The sequence below is a fragment of the Brachycentrus maculatus genome, unplaced genomic scaffold, assembly GCF_059751285.1.
Source record: "Brachycentrus maculatus isolate JH-2025_06_01 unplaced genomic scaffold, ASM5975128v1 h1tg000039l, whole genome shotgun sequence".
Lineage (NCBI taxonomy): Eukaryota > Metazoa > Arthropoda > Insecta > Trichoptera > Brachycentridae > Brachycentrus > Brachycentrus maculatus.
Genome location: NW_028280793.1, coordinates 4,585,575 through 4,608,999, shown reverse-complemented (window position 1 = coordinate 4,608,999; position 23,425 = coordinate 4,585,575). Strand labels below are relative to the sequence as shown.

The 23,425-nt window shown below is 34.2% G+C and overlaps 1 protein-coding gene across 1 annotated transcript in view; it reads right to left on the bottom strand.

The window, feature by feature from the left end:
- Positions 1 to 23,424, bottom strand: part of LOC148312538 (uncharacterized) — a 71,052-nt gene extending 47,628 nt beyond the window's left edge. The window contains exon 1 of the mRNA XM_088277200.1: positions 20,748 to 23,424. Coding sequence (XP_088133326.1) covers positions 20,748 to 22,787 — 2,040 coding nt within the window. The 5' untranslated portion in view covers positions 22,788 to 23,424. The remainder of the gene's footprint in view (positions 1 to 20,747) is intronic.
- Position 23,425: the final 1 nt, after the last annotated feature.

Here is a 23,425-nt window from a genome sequence, read left to right as displayed (position 1 = left end):
TAATATACTACTACTACTACTACTATTACTACTACCATCGCGCCGTTTCCCGCAGGGGTAGGCAGAGAGGATGGAACGCCACACTTTTCTGGCCTGACATACACTCCTCGCCTCCTTCACATCCATACATCTAGTTATACATGCCCTCCGATTACGCAGACTTAATAATATACATAACATACATAAGCTATTTCTTTGGATGTTTAAAACAATTTAGCGAGGGCACAAACAGAAGTATTCGTGATCGCAATAAATCGAAACAAACACAATATCACGATAGATACCTCCTAAAGACTTTTGGTAACCGAAAGTTTAAAACATTATGGCAAAACTATAGTTATTAGTCGAATGAGATTGCATCCATTGGAAAAACTGATCAGAAACCGAGTTTCCCGCTAAGTGAGCCGGAGGCAAGTAGGTACTGCGACAGGTTTAATCGATTGAACCGGATAATAATAATAAATATATAATTGATACACCTACCTAAATACGAATTTATTTTGTAACATTTTTTACTATAATAAACGTATATTTTTTAAAATATTGGTATTGAGATAATGTCAAGCAAGAAAAACACAATCGGTTTGCGATGAAGTCAGTTTTATAACCGTAAGGGCGTTTGTGCACTACACGGAATTTTACCGTCCGCACTTCAGTTAGTATCTAAAACGGATGATTGGCTTGGATTGGCTTGTGCTTTTGTCTTTCTTTCTTTGGATCGGTGTGCTCGATCGGCGCGTGATCACGGTGCGCGTAAATTCGATCACGCTAAACTGTCGTAGTCGCTTTTATTTTTGAAAACCGGACTGCCAGACGGTGAAATTCCGTGTAGTGCACAAGCTGCCTAACGCATTATTTACATCTGTCCTTGATTAGAGCGTTCAGTTCTTGCTTTCAAGTTGCGATAGGAACCTGCAAAGGTCTCGGGGCATGCCACGAATAGAGTACAATCTAATATAGCAACTAATTTCACCTGATTAGAGATCAAAGTAGACTAAGATAAGTTGTTTAAACGATTCTGCAGAGTCAACTTACAGTTCGCCCTGCTTCAATTAAGCAGATGTATGTAGGTGGTTTACTACCTGCAATAATTGCTATGTAACTACACATGTAACATATGCAGGAGTATGTGCAGTGACGCAAAATTCATTACAATTCGTAATTTGAACAAATTCAAATATATATATTTTCTTATACTTGATATTTGTTTTGTTTTGTTTTATTTGTTCGGGAATTGTACAGCTTTACATTAAAAAGTATAATATAAAAAATTAGTTACATTAATAATAATAAAGCCAATTAAACAATTCCACATTTATGTTATAATTACTATAAAAACAATTAAGAGATAAAAAAAGAATATGCAGGAAGATATTAAAAGTGTTTGAGTAGATGATCTGTTAGGTTTCATCTTATGCCGGTTACGAGACATTTAAAAAATGAATTCAAATCAATCGGTAAGTATGTTGTGTAGTAGTTTTTAATACTTAACTAACCGTATTCAAAAATCGTGTAAAAATTTGACCTCGAAAGGAAAACTTTGCATAAAAAGATAATATTTGGTCTTCACATCTTTTTTCTTCTCCGTATTAGTCCTCATTACTGAGGATTGTGATCCTTGTGGAAGCAAAGACTCTTCTCCAATTATCCCTTGACTGCGCTGCATGTAGCGCTCCAACCACCGAGGTGCCTGCTTCTGCCTTAACCTGATCGCTCCATCGCACAGTGCGTTATTTTGGCAATCTAGGGGTACTTTATTATTACGCTTAAAATATATCGGTTTTAGTAGGTTTTTGGATACTATCACTTATAAAATACATTATTGAGTGAACATTTTGTATTTATCTTATAGTATTTCTAGAAAGATATGATAAAATGGGTATTAAAACAACTTTCATGCTTTATGAAAAGAGGTCACAGTTAAATGTGTTTGTATTACACTTAAATGTTTTGGCAGATATTAATATTATTTAAATATTTGTTGTAGATGCATATATGCATAAAACGTCATCACCAATGTTTGTAAAAGAAAGGTATATATTCGTATATGAGGCCAGGAATTATTTGAAAATGGAGAATATTCAAGTTATGTTTTATTCAGAATCACTATTATTTAAATATTCTTCTGATTCATTAAACTCATATTTTAAGTTCTGTTTGAATAGATAAACATGATCACATGGCATCGGATACTTTACCGTCTATCATACAAAATTCATCGTAAGCTTCACGTGCATTTTTATTTAATTCACAAGTATTTTTGTTGGAGAAAGTGTCGTAATTTCATTCAAATTTTTTTCTTTCATCAACTTCTGTAGTCATTGTGTTCACCGTTTCTTTAATAAAAACCAATTAAATGGGGTGCCAATATCTAGTCGACAATGGTGCACGATTTTGCCAAATATATTTTTTGTTGTGTTTAACAGTTCCACTATAAGTATACATATTTGTATTGACATCATAGTAATACTAAACAATTTTTTGTCTGTATGATGGTCTTCTGAAAATTTTGTCGGTACCTATTTTGTCGGCACCATGACAGACCCACTTTAGAATTTTATTTTAACTAATGTTTTTCGAGTAACAAAGAGTTTCAAGCACTTCTTCTTGAACCTTGGGATCGTTAAGTGACTAAAGCGGAATTTCAGCTGAAATTTCGTTGATGGTGATTGCTGGAGAATTTCACAGATTCTTTCGCTTAGTAAGGTGGATATTGTTTCCTATTTATATCTATCATTTGTTGCCTTATGATATCATACTGATGGGTTTTTAGATTATTTTATAGGTAGTGCTTAATCCGCAGATAATTCGGCTTATTTTTTATTGAGATATTTTTTTATTGTAAGGAAGGCAGAAGATAACTCTGATGAAGGCGGCAGAATCTCTTTTTCCAGTTTTTCTCAGTTTGATTACTGTGGCCAAGGACAACTCTTGTTGGGTTGTTAATTTAACATGATTTTGTATTTTTCGTTTTTTGACCTTCGATGCACACGATTCAAAAACCTACAAGGCTTACAAATTAAGCTACTTTTCAAAGTACTTGATAGAACTTGAGTAAAAATATTAGAAAACATAAGATTTCCTTGAATAATCTATAAAGAATTTGAACTCAAGAATTGTTTTCGAGATCTACCCGATTTATTCCACTTTTGCCCAATTTTTTGACAAACACTTCTGATTTTTGTTTTAAAACTAGTCAAAATCTTAAATAACACTGAAAACATATTAAATTGCTCCAAAATATATGCAATTATGGCTTCAACTCTCACGCGTTTCGAATCTACGACCCATATGTCAAAAATAGCCTGACGAGAAATTTACGTAGTCATTCTGAAATTGAGAAAAAAATGTATGGGTATGGCAAGTTAAGCAAAAAGTTATTATATATGCTAATAAGAATATAAGTTAAGCTTTTATAAAAATACTGTCATAGTACGGTATTTTAGGGTATGGCATACTAAAAGCCTAGTTATAATTGGAATAAAACAATTATAATTTATATTTACGAGCTATAAGTTCAACAAGACTTTGCAGGCTAGTGAAATAATATTTACTCAAATAAAAACACGTACAGTATACCTTGATAAATGAATACTATAAACATAAAAACAAATATTACACATACATAACACAAATTTATAATATGATGACTCAAGCGACTGATGCGCATTCGTTTAAAACCGCTCACCCCCAACGGCGCGCTGAAGCTCGGGTTTCCGATACGATTATGTATTTTTCGGAATGACTTAATTTAAAAATAATTAAACAGTTTTGTAAAATGGTTTGTTTTCTATTGGAATAAATTTTTTTCAAAATATAAGCCATCGAAAAAAATAATAAGTTCCGCTAGATTGCCAATATAACGCACCGTGCATCGTGTGGGGATCTTCCTCTCCCTCTCCCCTCCAGGCTACCGATCACAACCAGTCGCTCTTGGCTATTCTCATTGCCACGCGCAACGTGCACCTCTTGTATCCTACCATTATCCAGTATAAATCATCATATTCCTTAACAAATTACCGGCGCTCAGTACCAATGGTATGTAAGTATGTCAAAAACCAATAGCGAAAGCAGATGGAATTCGTAATGTCAAATTTTAAGGCCAATTGCGAATAGGCTCATGTGTTTCAAAATATGCATACTCTCTTAGCGGGATATTCGTCTAAAATAATAATATATGCGTGTTTTTACATGATATCATTAAACGATAACGTCATTTTCTTGTTTATTTTCACCATACAAAACATCAAATCAGGTATTTTAGAAAGCAAGAAAATCGAACATTACATAGAAAATTATACTATAGAAAGTGACCATTTAAGATAAACATGTAACGAAGAATTCATGACATAACCTGATAGTGTATTGGAAAATGTCTCTTGCGATTAACGCTTAATCGTTTGTAATTAAACCTATATACAGGATGATCAATATGTATTTCCACTTTTTACTTTTTTTTTTAAATCACAGACAAAAATGCCTTTAAAGTACAATTCAAGCAGTTTGTCATCAGGTAAATAAATCAAGTTTACAAAAAAAAACAACAAAAATATATAAGAATTAAAAAAAAGTACTCGTAACTCACACATTTAACAATAATAAATAATATATACATATAAAACAACTATCCGCACCCCAATGGTGCATAGGGCACTGTGTCATATAAACGCAGTGTTATCTTGACCGTTAACACATGAAGGAAAGGTGATCAGCCATCCGCTTAAGGTACCAGTCCAGGGTGATATTGAATAAATATAGGAGTGAAAAAATCACTTATATTTATTTGACCCCTCTGGGAATTAAACCCGGGACCTCCAGAACGGTAGTCGAACGTGCTGACCATTACACTACGGAGGCGGACTCAACAAAAATAAAAGAAGAGAAAAATCTAAAAATACATGAGATGAAATCTATAAATAATAGTCATTTATTCAAATGCACTAATACAACATGAAAGGAAAATAAAAGCTATCAAGGAATTTATGCCCCCATTAGGTATATTAGAAACTGGAGGGCTACATTCAGGTCTTTCGCTTAGTGCTTGCCAAATGTGGTAAAGTTTGACGTCATTGTGAGAATGATAAGCTTTATATTTTGTTACAACGGTCACGAAATGTGCATCTGGCCAGACGAAAAAGGATTATGATAAGTTGTTAACGACTCTTGCACTAATGCATTTCAAGTATTCATGTTTCCGTTACCGTTTATATATATATATATATATATATATATATATATATATATATATATATATATATATATATATATATATATATATATATATATATATATATATATATATATATATATATATATATATATATATATATATATATATATATATATATATATATATATATATATATATATATATATATATATATATATATATATATATATATATATATATATATATATATATATATATATATATATATATATATATATATATATATATATATATATATATATATATATATATATCGATCATAATAAAATACATGCAACCATCTTATGCACTTCTCTAGGATAAATCAACAAGAGTAAAAAGTTTATGCATCGTATTCATCTTCCAACCCTTATCAGTACCAAATGGAGCATACGGTACTGCATCGCATTGAAGCAGAGTTACATTGATCGTTAAACACTTGAAGGCAAGATGATCAGGTAATTTTTAAAAAATAATTTACACGTCATTCCATAAGATTAATGCCAAATCAATAAATGATATAATACACATTTATTTTGACTCGTCTGGGAATTGGTGACTTTGAGCATGGTAGCCAAACGCGCAAACCATTACGCCATGGAGACGGACAAATGTATCGTATTACGAGGTGTCAACTCTTGAGATTCGGCCGATAATTATGTAGCGAGATCGGCTGTTCTCTGTGAAGTTGACACCTCCAGGAATAACGGTATCACCAAGCCGCCCGACCAGGCATTTAGAAAGGCGGCGACTCTTTGCTCTTCGCGGTTCCGAATCCGGACAACGTGATTGTTTTCCTTTCGGAAGCCCCATCGAGAATCGTTATGCAAGAGGCGACTATCCTGCGCGCCCGTTTCTCTGTCCCGCCCACGCGCCAATAGCAACAACTGAAGGTTGGATAATGGATATGTGTATTTTAGTATTATAAAAACATGCGTCGTGTGTACATTTAGACTGATGAATTAAAATTATGAAATGTTTATGGCAATCGTATACGAATTGCTCGTAGAGAACGTCTGGCATTGCCCGCAGTAAATGTGATTTCCAATGCAGTATTCACGGTCGGTCAAAGTATTGCCAAATAGATCTGGACTGGTTGCTATTAAAACAGTATAAAATTGATTTTATCAAGGATTAAGCAAACATATTAATTTAAATATAAAAACAAAACACTTGTTTACGACCACTTTTTGAGTTTACTAATGTAGACACGACTAGTTTCGAGAACTGCAAACGATTCTTCATCTTCTCATACTTCTCCTATCGGAGGTTGGCGACCATCTCCTTAAACTTCACACGATCCTGGGGATAGAAGGGCATATTTTTTTCCACGGAATATGTGGATAATGGTTAAATGTTTGTATTTTCGCCTGTTGATGAGAACATCTGTAGTTCTCGAAACTAGTCGTGTTTACATTGATAAACTAAAAAATGGTCTTACAGATTTATTTTTATTTTTATATTAAAATCATCATGGTATTGTATTCCACAAAGGTAATCCCAAATCAATTTATTTTTATTTTTTAAACAATGAACTATTTATTTCGAATATTCGGGGATATAAAATATTATTGAAAAATACAAGAAGTAGGCAAGTATGTATATGAAATTGCGTATCGACGGTATTGAAATATCGTGAGAAAAAGCGAATGTAACGAATTGTATTAGGTACTGAAACACGGAGTAATTTTTATAATGGTAGGAAAAGAACCTAACCTAAAGGTAATGTAAGTACATAATATTAATAGAACGACTTTCTATTCGTACTTCGATTTTAAATAAGCACTAACTGTATGCTAAAACATAATAAATTTGTATTGAATACCAAATTAAATGTCATGAATGGATTGAATACTTTTGCTATCAAGTCAAGCAGGTCAAAATGTGTTCACTAAATGTTAGTTATAAGTCTTCCTGATTCGAGAAGTATCTGTCTCTTCTTCAGGACAACCACTATACCAGCATTCAAACAACACTATACACCACTACCAAGCAATATTAACTCACATACACCAAAACCAAATATTTAGCATTAGTGCATGTTGCTTTCCAGACCGACTTATAAAGCACATGATAAATATTTTTCACACGTGTGTGTGTGTGTGTGTGAACAGTTGTGTGATAGTGGGGTATAGCGTTACTTGTACACTGACCTAGTAATTGTCCTAGTGAAAAGACGAGTACGTCTCGAAACCGGTGATAACATACAATTAACATTTTTTTTAAATGTCAGACTACAAGGCTAATGCCCTAAAAAATACAAAAAAATAATACAAAGAAAAAATCTTCTACGACATTAATTCAATTTAAATAATAAACATAGTGTGTAAGTCCCTCTCCAAGCACAAGAGCTTTTTGTCTTTTTTGGAGGGGCACAGCGTAACTAGTATAAGACACGTTAAAAGTACATAGAAATGTCTAGAAAATGAATTGGAGTGTATTTTTTTGTAGCTATATTAAATAAATAATAAAAAATATATATAAATATTTTAAATGATAATAACAATATATATTTTCTTTATGACTGTACCAGGCTTTAAACTGGTAATACTACATATTAATGAATAAGAAAAAAACGAGTACTAATATAATCATTAATAAATGTTTTGAATCACTCAATAAATATAGTTTGGCCCCATGGCCACGCCAAGCGCTGCGTTCGAATAGAATTCGTGGAACCATTTGAAACTTGTTTAGGTTCGGATAACAACTCTTGATCAAAATAAATGGGCCAAAAAGTCACGCTCGTACGAAACGGGTGCCGGATACAACGAATTCCAAAACAACTCTATCAGGGTGATTGATTCAAGCTAAACGGTTATCGTTGACAGGTTTCCCTGGCTTATTCCCACAACTAGCTGCACAAATGGCCATAAAAAAGGCCGAGCGATTGTGCGTGCAAACTGCGGGAAAATAGAAAACAAATGCAGCAGATAATTTTTATTTTTAATTCAAGTTTTACTTGGTAAATACCACTATTTCTTAAAATCTATTGTGACACGTGTTTCGATGTATTTCGCACCATTTTCAAACACCGTATGTGAAACTAGGTCTAAATTTTAATATTGTGTCCTTGGGATGTTGAAGGTTGAAGAGGGGGTAGGAGCTGCTTCTTATTTTTATTAGGTTATTTATTTATTATTTTTCATCATTTTCAAACATCGTAAAATAATGCGGAATGTATCGAAACACGTGTCACAATAGATTGCATGAAATAGTGGTATTTATTTACCAAGTAAAAAATAAATTAAAAATTGATAGATATTACCACAAAGTGACTACCAAATCAATTCATGAATTCTTCAATTCATCGCTAATTATCAGTCTTTTCGTATTTTTATCAGTCGTTTCGTATTTTTGGATCTAGAAAAGGAATATATGCTTGTTTTATTCGAAATCGGTTGAAAAGGCGTTATTTATAATATTTATAACCTGACGAGTGTGTCGCCATATTAACTGCACATAGGGTAAAAAAATATGGCAATGCTATATTTTTTCAAGGTCGATATTGCATTTAAAAAAAGTTATGTTATTTTTCATTTCCACTGTGTATTTTTTTACTTATAATAAATTTATCTTGCATTCATCGGGGTTAAATTAACAAGCCCCAGGAAAATCATAATCTTTCCTCAAAAAAAAATGGATTATTCATCCAGTTTTCATTACAAAAATCGATTTAAAAACAACAATAAAAAATCAAATAAATATACGAATTGAAGAGTAATTAACAATATTTGGAAAAGTTCGTTGAGATTGCATATTCCGTATATGGTTGAAAAGGAGCAATCGACAGGTCATATCGACCTAAGTTCCTTGTAGAAAGACTTACCAATAGTGCAGGAAATTATACTTCCGTTGTAAAATGATTGAGGAAATAGGCCAACACAACTTGGCGATACGAGAAATATTACTAGCACGGAACATAATCGTGGAATCTGCCGACTGAATAGAGATCCACGTTTACCGCCGAATATTAAAAGTCGTACGTATTTCTATCACAATACAATTTAATGGATAGGTTACTTAAGATTCATTAGATGTGGTATTCAAAAGGTGACGACCTTATACTACACACTGACTCATAGCGGAAACGTGGTTCAATCAAAGGAATCTGACATATCGTACGGCTCGTCAGAAGGAAACTGGTTAAATCAGTGCTACGTGTATCGTCTTGGATTTTCATATTGGAAATTTTACTAGTGTGTTTATTTTGAAGTAGGAGTTTTATTATTTACCTTGCTTACAAGGTTGTACAAGGTTTATAGATCATTAAGTGGATCTTTGTTTTTTGTAACTAAAAAATATGTTTTATTTTAAGCTGTGTTGGGAACAGGAGGTATAATCTAGTGTGGGCTAGTCAGGAACATCTCAGCATTTGCTCATTGCTGGGAGGAAACCGCGTAAAACTCCCCAGGAGAAGCCGGAATGTTGACTGTCGTCAACAGACCTTCCGTTCCACTAGAAGAGGGCTCGGCATTTTGTGTCCTAGCTTGGTTTATGGTATCCATGTCCTTTACTATTTTTATCATATGATACCATGAGTAGTGTGGTTGTCAATCATGGGTAGAAGGTGCATGTTACACGTGTATAAAGTGATCACTTAAACAAGCTCTGTAAATACCTAAACATCGATATTCTTCTTCTTTATATGTTGAGATAATAAAAAATATAAAATAACCCCTAAATGGAGAAACTCAGATTTGTGAACAAGTGGACACGCGATAAATGTTGTGAAGCTTTCGTTTAGTTCAACAATAGGGTATCGTCCTGTCGTCCGAAAATGAAATACGTAGCTTTCCAAAATGCTATGAGAAGGTAAATTACCATGCAACGAATTCTCCGGAGCTTCCGAGTAACGCGGAGCGCTCTTTTGACCTGAAACAGGCTTATATTTGTGTTTTCCCATTTGTCACAGGTAGGCTTGGCTTGTTGCCGGCTAGGTGCACGAAATATTAATGAGATCGGGGTAGGTACCGAGCACACCGCACTACCGGGTGGACCACTTACCGCTCCAGATATAACGCGGGACGCAGCCTCCCGGAGCGCGCGGCGCGGTGACGCCGGAAAAGGGAACGAGATAAAGTGCATCAAAGGCCACGGCGAAAATAGATCCGGTGCAAGAGCGGCTTAGGGCGCGATTATAGCGATGCGACGCGACGCGACGCGACCGTTGCGACACGCGGCTTCGAATAAAATATTAATGAGAAATTTTGTCGCGTGCGGGAGGCGGATAGAAACGCGGATTAGACAATACATTTTGTTTTTGTTCATATGGCTATTATGATAATGACTTCTTGGGCGAAAGCGCTTAAAGGTCAAAACATGAAACAGTAAAAACTCTTCTTAGTGTTTAATATTGATGCACCACAACAATTTTTTTCTACATATTTTTATTTCTCCTCGAGGGACTCTTAATACATATAACCACCTCCATCGTGTACAGTTAGCGCATTTGGCTAGCAAGGTGAAGGTCAGGGTTCGATACCCAGGGGTTCAAAATAAATAAGTTTTTTTTTCACTAATAGTTGTTTAATATTACCCTGGACCTGAGGCGCAGGATTGATCACCTTACCTTAATATAATTAACCATCAACATAATATAGCATCCATTTGTCATACGATAAGGGTCAGTTGTAGCTTACACAAGTTAGAAAGATTACGAGTATGTAACCCCGAGTGCGCTAGCCATCCTTTTCTTCTTCTAAAGTATGGTAGTAAATATTCTTCTTTCTTTTTCTTCCCGAAAAGCAGTCTAGTCCATCATTCATTAGCTTCATCAACTCAGGTGCCCTATGCACCTCTTAGGTGCCAGAAGAAATATAATAATTTTATTTAAACAAGATTTTGAATGGTTCATATAATTAAAAGACAAAAGTGACAAAAAGGTATCGTCTAAATTCAATAAATTGATAATGTATTGTTGTGTTTATTTTTTTACTTTACCAATGGCTCGGAGTGCAAAAATACTAAACCTCTGGGTTTCCTTAGAGAAGCAAGCTTAAAATGCAAAAGAAAGTTGGTAGTTTTGCACCCGAAGCCGGCGATGTGAGAATATTTTAAATATGCTTATATTTATAAGTTATTTAATTTTTACATCTCTTATACGTTTGGAAAAAAATGCCGACAGTACAGGCATTTATAAGTTATGTGCAAGTTTGCATTTTATATCTTAGTACATACAATAATTTAGGTACTTATGTAAGAATTGATTTGCAAACTAAATCTAATCATTGTTCAATATTTCTAATAAATGCTTTGAGTTGCGATTTTCATGACATTTCTTTGGCGTGACTGACTTGAGAATGTAATTTGTAAATATTGCGTTTGTATGTTGGAATATATCGTCACCAAGAAAGTTTGTTATTTCAGATATCTCCACGGCGTTGCACATTTGTGATGCATACGGATCACGGAGTGTTGCATCAATTGCACCAAATGAAATTAATTAAAGGCACGTCTTAAAACGTGTAAGAATCTGGTTCTAAGAGTAGTTAGGAAATGTCGTAACCCGAGTCACGCGGCGGGCCACTGCATATAGGAAAACCTAGTTCGTCGCGATTAATTAAGCTAATAAATAACCTGCCTCGCGCTAACCGAAATCGCGTAAATCGAATATTATAAATAACCGAATTAGATTGGTTGAATCTGCCATATTGTAATTTAATAAATACACGTTATGGTAAACAATAAGATACATATGTCGAATATGTAGATCTCTAATGATTTGATACATCATTAACGCTTAAAAAAAAGTGTAAGAGCAATTGCGTTCAAACAGGGCTTGAATTATTCACTTTTCTACTCTAGTGCATTATTTTTTTCGACCAGTTCCGACACCTTTTCCGTAATTATTAAAAAATTTGTTATTTTTTTGCAGTTGACTTCTTGAAAATGTATTAATTCCTTGTAACTTCACTGACATTTTAGTTGAATATCATTTTACTCATGATTTAATCCATTTACATTGAATAACTACGTAATAATAAAAAATAATTTATGTTGCACAGTTATGAAAGAACAGTCCTGCCAGTTTTTAAAACTAGTAGTGTAATCATAAATTAGTAATACTTTTAACCGAGTCAATTAAATGATAATAAATTAAGAAGCGTTACTAAGCGTAAGTTAATGCCGATTCCATTAGTCGATTATTCCAGCGTAGCTCTTGGGGGGCCTAATAAATTTCTCAAATTATGAAAGAGAAGAACAAAGTTGGGAAGGTTATTTCTTTGACCGATCATTTCTATTTCACCATACACATAATACAAATTAGAATAATGCGCCTTCACCGTTATCTCGTGTCGGGGGCACAAAACTTGTATATAACTATATGAAAGAAAATTGTTTAAAACATGCAATCAAATACGCTATGGCCGAATGATGCGATCTATTTCAGATCTATCCACTTCCAATTTTCATTTATGAATAGCTCTTTTATACTTAGTTTCTTTTTTAAACGTCTTTATGGAAAATAGAAGTAGGTTGTAAAACTTTATTGAAAAGTAAATCAAAGTTGTTTTGACTAAAAAGAGGTATGTGAATCGCCAAAAGCGAGAAATGATATTATTTTGGTTAGGCGCGCTAATTGATAACCGCGTAAAGCGAACTAGCGCTAGGCGAGGTTTTCCTACATTATATATCCGGCATATCTCTCCGTGACAGGGTTCGGTCCCTGGAGCTTCTAATAATAGTGACACGACGAATACCCAGGGGCGGGGACAGGCGACACAAGAATATGGAGACGAGAATATGCATTAGGATTTGATGGACTAATGCAAGTCAATCGGAGTTCCTTACACCCATTTAAAACAGGGGGGATAAGTTGAATACATGTGAACATCATGGTGTATCGATTAAGAAACAAAATGTATTAACTCGTACGGCATTGTATGTATTAGTAGGATATTAAATAATTACGATGTATTTTTCACTTAGTATGTCGCCTCAGTAGTAAGTATTAACTTACATGCCCCGCTGACAGTGATAGGGACTTTGAAAGCACTAGTAAGCATTTTTATCTTTGTTCGCGATAATCTTTGCATGATTGATTAAATACCGATAAAAGATTTAAAAAAAATAGTTTTTTTTAAATAGATAGGTCTGAATGGAAACCAAGAGTTTCTTTACCGGACCTGGGACTGTTCGAATGCTTTCAGAGCATGTCCACCGCTAAAATAAATACATTTTTTTTTTTGACTGACTTTTTTTTTTGAAGAGACTGGTATCTGAAGCGCAGGACCTCATATAATTTCGTCTGTTTTATGCAAAACACTATGCACCATTAAGTGCGGATAAAATTTGAAAGAAAACAAAATTCACTTTAAAAAAAGGAAAAACGTATAAACCGTATATTGTTTATTTAAAACAAGCGCATAGCAAAACACATTTCAAAGGCTAAATGCTCTTTATTTTCATAAGCCTGTTTTCTTGGAGGATTATTTCAATGTTTGTATTGAAGAATTCTGTAATGCATATTATGTTTATAGCGAAAAATTTGACATTTCTTGAATAGAGATACTATACATTCTTCAAATATAAATAAATGCTGTATGTTTTCGTGGTGAAATACGTGTTTTTTGGAGGATTATTTCAATGTTTGTATTGAAGAATTCTAAAATGTATATTATGTTTTTAGCGAAAATTTCAACATTTTCTGAACCGAGATATTTATATATTTTTCAAATATAAATATTGAAATTAAAAAACTACATGACTAGTGATGAACTGGGAAATACTGCATCATTAAAAAAAATATTTTTAATACAGTTGCAAAATTTGGCCTTTAAGACATGGATAAAATACAATAAATTATCAATAAATACATTACATGCGAATTGTTCACGAGACTCTAATTAATTAAAAACCAAACTTTAATCGTCGGATGTTTATTGTTCCAGCACTCAATATAATCAATTATTATAAAAAATCCGCAGTATAACGAACTCCTGCGTTCTGTGTTGTCGCTTCTCAAGCCAAGAAAAAAACCATTGTGTAAAATAATGATTGTTCGTTGCGCGTTTCCTCGGTTTCCGGCATTATACTCCTTGTGTTATCTTTAAAGGAATTCATATCGCAAAATGGCATCCATTATTGTTATCTACCTCAAGACTAACGGTATGAGCAGAGGTACATTTATTTGATAGATATAATAATATAACAATAGCGCACGGCTGACATTCACTTAAAATAAATAACGTGTAAATCCATATCGGAAAGTCAGGAGGATTTAATTAATGGCTTATTTCAAGGATTGCAGAAACTAAAGAATTTTATATTTTAAGTGCTAGGTTTTTCGAATAATACGCCCATGCCTTGACTTGCATCTTCCTAATATATCGACATAAATTAAATTCAGAGCAGATATAAACTTGGTCGCGCGAGTACGTATCATTTATTTATTAATTATTATTTTAAGTTATTTGACTTGCTCATGATACACAAGGTTTATATATATATTTATTAAAATAGGATAGTCAGGTGTGGCCCCATTCATGGAAACTTCCCAGCATTTGCCTTTGTGTGCTGTCAAAAGACCCAAATAAACCATTTGCGAAATATTTGTGGTTTAGTTCCGTAGAAAAAAAACTTCACTTCGCTATTATTTATAATATACACACACTAAATGTTATATACAAAACATCATATTATGAACAAATTTTAAAAAAATGTTATAAAAAGTGCCCATAAAGAATCTTGACACAAATATGACGATAAAAGCTTAGGTGTTGAGTAACTAGAGTTCCTTGAAAATATTTTTTTTAGCATTTGTATAAAAAAATATTACACTAATCTTCTAGCGTTGTAATTACTAAAAAAGTGGCCATTATTTTAATCTTCACTTGACATTATAATATATAGTAGGTAGGTATTACGTTAACAGGGCAAGGTGAATGAAAAAATTAGTTTAGCGTAAAACAGAAAAATACAACGGTAATATCCCATACACTGAGATGAAAACAAAAGATTTGTGTAATTTAAGAACAACAACAGTGCATCAAAAGAATATATGTATATTAAGAATACATTTTTGTCAACAAAGGTATATGCTGCTTTATAAAATAATAAAAAAGATGGATTTAGATAAAACAGTAAACGCGTGGGAATCTGGCAGGAACGCGGTGGAATAGACTCACTAGATATTATGGTACCACATGTAATAATAAACATTGTCTGCAGTGAGCAGTTACGATCTCACTCGACCCGCATTTTCCGGCAGGTAATAAGTGCCGCACTGCCATCAAAACTTAAGATTAATGCACATAATATCATTGGACACCTTCCAAAATAATGTACATTTTACAGCGCACGTGAATAAAATAAACCCATTTCTCTACATTGTAATGTAACCTTTTGTATTTCCATGTACGTAACCCTCATGTAAATTTGTCATACGATAAAGTAGTTTAAAGTTTTATCGAAAATTAATGAATATTTTTAATACTTTCCTGACTATTTTGAATAATAATATAAGTATACCAAACATATTTTAGTAATATATAATCACTGTTATTAAATATTATCGTTTGTTACACAGAAATAATCTGACATTCTTACTAAATTTTGTGATTTTATAGTTTTCAGCACACGTAGATAATTATGGATAATTTATATGGCGCCATTTTAATGAAATACTACTACCTTAATTTTTAATGTAAAAAATTCATAACTAGGGTTAAAAATATGTAGCTTCAGTTACCAGTTCTGCTATTTGAGATAATGAAAACAAGAGTAAAAATAAAAATAAAAATTCAAACCCTTATTCGTACACCAATGGTGCATAGGGCACTGCATCATATAAACGCAGTGTTGTCTTGATCGTAAACACATGACGAAAGGTGATCAGCCATCCGCTTCAGGTACCAGTCCAGGGTAATATTGAATAAATATTAGAGTGAAAAAATCACTTAAATTTATTTGACCCCCCCAGGAATCGAACCCGGGACCTCCACAACGGTAGCCGAGCGCGCAAACCATTACACTACGGAGGCGGAGAGTAAAAATAAATTTACCAAATTTTTATAAAAAAAAATATATAACGCGCCAATGATTGGTGATTGTAGCGGATATTACCGAGGAAAATAGTGAAAGAATTGAATTATTTTATTATAAAAAGTCAGTTATTGCTAACAATGTAAATCAATTCACTGGTTACTTTATACTTATTTGAAACCAATTTTGTATCATTGTTAAGCTGTCATTTGTGTATAAAATTCAACAAAATGCTTAAAGGAAATAGTGGCTAAAGAGCCTTTCTAGATTATAAATGTAAGCACGTACCCATGGATTCTGAAATATCATATACCAACAACAGACTCGATTATTTAGAAACGTGAGTAATGTTCAATCAAAATAATACCTCGGCTACCGTATTGACAGGACAAAAAACTCTGAAATATCGCAGGTATCGTCATAATACGTATGTATACATCGTGTGTTTGGAATAACGTATAAATAAAAGAAGAAATGAATGGGTCTGCGGCAATGCTAAATATTATAAACACGCTTCGTCCGAAGCATCGCTGGGTTCAAGTGTAATTGGGTAGGATGTAGGACATGGGTGGCCAACATTTTCAGTAGCCGGGCCAGATTTTAGAAATGAGATTTCCTACTGGACCGTAAAAGAAAAAATATATTTTTATTCAAAGCAAACAAGATATATATGTATATATTTTATATAAATATATATATATATATATATATATATATATATATAAATATATATATATATATATATATATATATATATATATATATATATATATATATATATATATATATATATACATATATACATATATATATATTTATAAAAACATATTTATTAGTTACTTTTCAATCTTATCTGCATGTTTAGCCTCGTAATGCCGTTTAATGTTATACTTCTCAAGATAGAAACTTCTCAGTTCTTCTGTAACTCTTCTCTTAAGTCCAACATAGTTGCTACTTGACGCCATTATGGGTCTTGAAATCGTCAGGATAGTGAAATACTCCCATATATGGGATCAGATACGAACTACGCACGATGGAATGTTCTTTTGCTGGTTTTGTGTACACTAAAGGAAAAAATGTGAGATTTGAAAAAAAAGATGTGCCACCCTTGATGTAGGACATTGCCTGAGTACAAATGGTTGAAAGATAAATTTCCGAGGGGTAGTGAATTGGAATGGTTCGAGATCGTGTGGAAGGGACGAGACGAAGAGAAGCCACTAAGAGAAACGTTCTCATTATCCAAACATATTTTTCAAAACTCTATTTAAAGTACCTAGGTCTTTTTAAAGAATACAGCTCAAAACATTGAAGCCGCAATATTAAATGGTTGAAAAAATGCACACACAGTTACCATACATCATGTTTATAGTAATAACATTAATATAAAACTTAAAAAAATAACAATTGTTAAAAACTTATAAAATATGTGATCTTACATCATGGAATATAATTCTACAATACCATTTTTTGTTCAAGTAGGATATATGAGGTGTGGTATTGTTTAGGTAGAAAATATGGTGCCTTATGAATATTGTAGTCGGAATAAGGATATGCGTACCTATCTATATGTTTTTTAGCATTATATATACGTAATATCGTCAAAAACCAACGATGCTGATAACGAATTAAACATGTGTATTTCCGAATAGATAATTTTTATGAATCACAAAACGTTATTGTCCAGATGTTTTAGACATAAAAGTTGTATTGGAAAATGCTGCAAACTCTAGTGGGTTCGAAAATCTATGTTTAAACATGCATTTCAAGAGGCTTGTTTTTTATTAAACGTAATAAATGTGATTACCAACTTAAAATTGAAAGAAAAAGTGCTAATATGTAATCTAACGTGCTAATCGCTGACGTGTTTCAAAAGATCAATGGATAAGCGGATCAGTGGATCAGTACTAAGACCAAATCGATTTGACGATGGGGTCTTTTCACTCACTTTGTCGTTCTTTCTTTAAAAAAAAATATGTATCATATCAGATTTGGTTCAATTTTAAATCGAATTTTATCAACGGATTAGCTTTCGTGAACGAGATTCACTCAAAATTAAGAACCGGTCACTCAAATCACTGGACCCGAACGAGTCATTAAGATCCGGTCGTTCACTAACGATCCACGTCTGATGTGTAACGTCTACGGCGAAATAAGATAGAACCACTACCGTGAAATTGATATAACTGTACTTAAATAAATAAAAACATTTCAATTATTATTATTTTATAACACAAAGAAAAGAGCATTTAGATTTTTAGCAAGATACCATATGTAGGTACCGAGTACACAATGCAAGCACGTAGGTTTAAATTCTGAAAAATGAGGTAATGCAGCAAAGTAATGAATATTTTATTTATGAATAAAAATATTGTTTTGTAAAAATGTATGTAGATGACGTTAGAGTCTATTTGGATGAAAATATATATGGGGGTATAAAATAAAAACTCACAAACTTCACCATATATGAAAAATGAGATAAATATGTAAATATTATTTTGGTAGTATTAATATATATTATTTATAATAAGTGTTATTTATTTTTCCATATATAGAAAAATAATGGAATGGGTAAATGTATCAAGAGTTAATTCTATGAAAATTATCCATTATTAATTAATGTTTTAATATTAAATACCACTATTTCTTCAAATCTACTGTGACACGTGTTTCCATGCATTCCGCGTCATTTTCAAACACAGTATGTGATACGGAATGCATCGAAACACGTGTCACAGTGGATTTTAAGAAATAGTGGTATTTACTAAGTAAAACATTAATTAAAAATGGATAGATTTTACCACAAAGTGACTGCCGAATCAATTAATGAAAAGTACTATTATTTTGTTAGTGTTAATATGTAATATTTATAATAAGTGTTATTTATTTTTCAATATCAGGAAAAATAAAGGAATGGGTAAATGTATCAAGAGTTAATTCTATGAAAATTGTAAAATAGTTTATATTCTTAATTTTTTCTCTCTTTTTTGTGTGTATATTAGGTTAAAATGGATAAAAACAAAAAAAAATGTATGTAAAAAGAAATCCTCCTACAAGACACACAAGGTGGCTTGGTGGGTCTCTGCAATTTTAAAAAAAGTTTATAATTGTTCTTTAAATAAATGTATGTTAATAAATACAACAACAAAAAAAAAAACAAAACAAAAAATCTATCACTTTAAAATAATTATTAAAAAAAAGAAATGCAGATTGTGATAAAATGCCAGTTTTTCTCGATTTCTCCTAATTTCATGTTGGTGGAGTCTGTGAGTTTTGATTTTATATACCCCATATATCTGCCAGAAAATATTAATAAATAATTGTGAGTGATGAAAATGTTTCCGTTTTGAAAAATAGTCATTAGAATTTTATCCGAACTATTACATGTATTGTAATCAACCGTATAAGAAAACTCAAATTGTATTTTAATAACTGAATTAAACATCACATTATAAATAAATACGTGTAACAGATTACATTCTTTAATATTGAATAAAAAAAAAACCGACAGCACAACATTCCACACGCAGGTTATAAAAAAGAATAGGTTGCCCAATATTATTTGCATTAAGATGTAATAATAATATTCAAGTCGTTATAATAATACCGAGTAAAACGTGTGTAAGATAAAAATGTGTGAGAATAAAGTCGTTTTTCTGAATAAATAAAATGTCGCGGATATTTCATAAACCGTCATAAATTCCATTCACCCGAGAACTTAAAGCCAATGTGAACAAGATCTATGTTTGAAGGTATATATGACGCACAAGGTCATCATTCTTTGAAGTAATATTACCTTGAGTAATATAATAATCATCGAATAGAAAAAATATATTAGAAATATATATCTTTACTACCCATTAATAGAAGCATTTAAAAAAGGTAGTAAACAACGATTAATTACATTTTAAGCAGACGAATGCAGACTCAATCTAAAGTATTCGTTTACAACATTTCAATATAATAAAGATAATCCAGATTTGTGTCCAAATACATGTTCACAAATCTGGATTATCTCCAATCTTTTACATCTCAACACAGATGAAGAACAATATATAAAGGCTTTCCTCATCCCACCATCGATGGGTATTGTGAATTCGCGCATACTGTGTCACGAGTTTGATAAATATATCTAGAAGTTTCAAGAATTTGAGTAGTGTGGTTGTCAACCACGGGTAGAATTGGTGAATGTTACACGTGTGTAAAGTGATCGCTTAAAACCAGCCTATGACGGTTGTGAGCCCTGTAAATGCCAGACTTCCATATTCTCCTTCACCTTTGTTGAGATGTCAAAAAATAACGTAAAAAAGTTTTTATTTTATTTATGGTCATGTTATATTTTGTTGTCAATTCATTTTCAGTAATCAGTACTATACGAGTATCGTCAATAAATAATGTCTAAATAAACAAAACGGCTGTCCAAACTCAAAACACAGTAAGGGACTTTTTTTGTAGTATGTTTTTTTTTGCTTTTTTGGACTAAGTAGATTCTACATTGTCCAAAAATGTTTGGACAGCCGAAAAGTCTTTGATAAAATTGTGAAAGGCTTCTTACCATTTCTCTTTTGAGCACGGCCAGTTGCGTATCCAGAGTGGTGGGCTTCCTCGGCTGTCTGTGCGTGTCCCCGTTGAGCGCGGGCTGGTCTGCCCTGGCCGCCTGGCCGTAGCGCAGGCTGGCCGGGGTGCGGGCCGGCACGGGCGGCGGCGGGGGCTGCCCCTGCGGCGGGCCCCCCGCGCCCTGCGTCGGCCCGCCCTCCGACACGTTGAACCCGCTCAGGCTCTTCGGCAGGGGCGGCAGACCCTGCAGCGAGGACATCTTCAGGTTGGCGAAGTACTGCTCCTTCAGCCTGGAAACCAAAGACGGGGACAGGGAATACGAGCTCTCCGAATAGAAGTTATTATCTTCCAGACAAATCCCGGAGTCGTCCACGGGAGAAGAGGGGTCCTCGATAACGATCTGGCAGCTGGAGTAGCGGACTTGCCGTCCGTTGTCTTCCACCTGGACCCAATCCGAATGTTGGATGTTCTGAGTCTCCGCAGTTATGCTGTCGGGGCTGGACGAACCCAGCTCGGTGGAGGGCTGCCTTTGCCTTTTGTTCACGCGATCTTTGAAAGCGTCGCGTCTCATATCTTCCAATTCCGCGATGAGCAACTCGTGATTGGCGATATCGTTAAGTCGATTTTTTTGAGATTCAACATTGTTCGTTTTGGTCGAAATACTATTGATGGTACGGAAAACGGGGGACTCGTCGTGAGAAATGGAATCCGGCGTTTGAGAGGTATCGCTGTTTATGAATAAAATCGTTTTTCCAGTTGCCGATCCACTGCTGTCACTACCGCAACTACTGACACTATCTTTGTGAGGTTTCGAAGAATTATTTTCGTAAGATATGTTAACAAAATTAACTCGATCTTCGTTTGAGGACGATACGACTTTGATCTCTTCAGATTTAATATTATTTTCGAGAGTCCCGCCATTTTCGATGATTTTCGTTACAGTTTCCGCTTTATTACTCCCTCCATTTTCATATTTGAGTAACAACGCTTCATTTTTGGCAGATATTATTTCGGATATCAATTTTTCCGTGAGACATTTCTTATCGATTTCGCGAAAATCTAGACCTTCGCGATTGTTCTTCGAAAAAACATCTTGATTAGGTTTATTCAGATGCTCTTCGGAGCTGGTCTTTTTCCTAAAAGAAAAAGCGCTAGCAATCTTAGAATCGGGTGTAACGGGTGAATTATTATTGCCGATCTTTTTGGCGGGTGGAGGTGGTTTACCGGAAGGTAATGATGGGGGGATGCATTTTTTAAAAAACATCGGGCTCGACAATTTGTCGGCAGCCGCGGACTGGTAAACGACCGGTCGCGATGACGTATTATTCAGTTCTTCGCAACTAGCAGAAAGTTTCCGCAAAGAAAAGCCATCTCCGGGGCCATGAGATCGAGCGATCTTATCCTCTATTTGTTTTTTTGTCGGTTTAGGAGAAATAGGAGGAGGTGGCGCTCTTCTCACCGGGATAGCCTTCTCGGCAAAGCTGTTAGATTTGACCACCTTCACGGTGGGTTTAGACTCCGCCGCCTTGTCTTTATCGGAATTCATCAAAACGCTGCACAAAGATCTGACGACAGACTGACTGGATTGATTCTTTACAGATTCCTCTTGGGGATAGTTCAAAGACAGCGGATCTAGCGTTTTATTTTTAGGAGACTGGGGGACCGGAATATGAGATTTAACGCCTCCGTTTTTGCTATTGGATACGTCATCTTTCTCTTTATTTTTTTTATCGTCCGAGTTTTTCTTTTCGTTCATCACGTCCCTGATGAAAGACTTCACCCGGGATAGTCCGTTGAGTTTGGGCGAAGGCAATTTGTTAGTGTTGGGTTTGGGAGTTTCGAGTGCGGGTGGATTGTCGACCGCCTTGGGGCTCATGTCCTTCTGGAGTCCGGGGGGCAGCACGGGGGCGGGTACCTTGCGGGACCTGGCGAGCGCGTCCGCCACGAGGCTCCTGTCCGGCCGCGGGGGCACGGGGGGCGGCCGAGCCATCTTCACCCCGTTATTACCGACTTGAGAGCCGCCGCGCATGGTTAGCATGCCGCAATCACGCTTTTAATTCGACTGATTTCAGTTTTGATAGCGCCATCAATTAAGTTAAGTGATTTACGACTGCGACCATCGCTAGATTGTAGTGGCGAAACGAGACGGTACTTGCGCAAACGGAAAATCACGATGTGGATCGAGGCCTATTTAAATTTGTCACGCGTAAAAATTTAGTAATGAGTTAGGTGTGTTTCATTGTTTTTTTTACAATCTCGACATTAACCTTAGGTACAAAAAAACCCCGGGAGATTTTAATATAATACGACACAATAACAATTATTGTATAAATTTTCGTTCACTGTTCACAATAGCCGAGGAAAACTATTTTGCGTCTTGCATTTTACCGTTGTGATTAACATTTATCGCAATCTGCCGTGTTTATAAACTTAAAGTTGCTTCTGTATTGTATACCGTTGCAACTAAAGATTTCCAGATATCACTGACAATGTGCCGGCATCACGATACGATAGACTGTATTGTAAATAAATAACGAACATCGAACTGCGACCCTGGGAGGTGTGACACCTTTTCGGTATCTCGTAATGATACTATCGTAATTCGGAATAAAGCCGGCGGACGACACCCTGACTCGCGACTCGCGACCTCCCGCCGACAGACTGCCGGAGTGACTA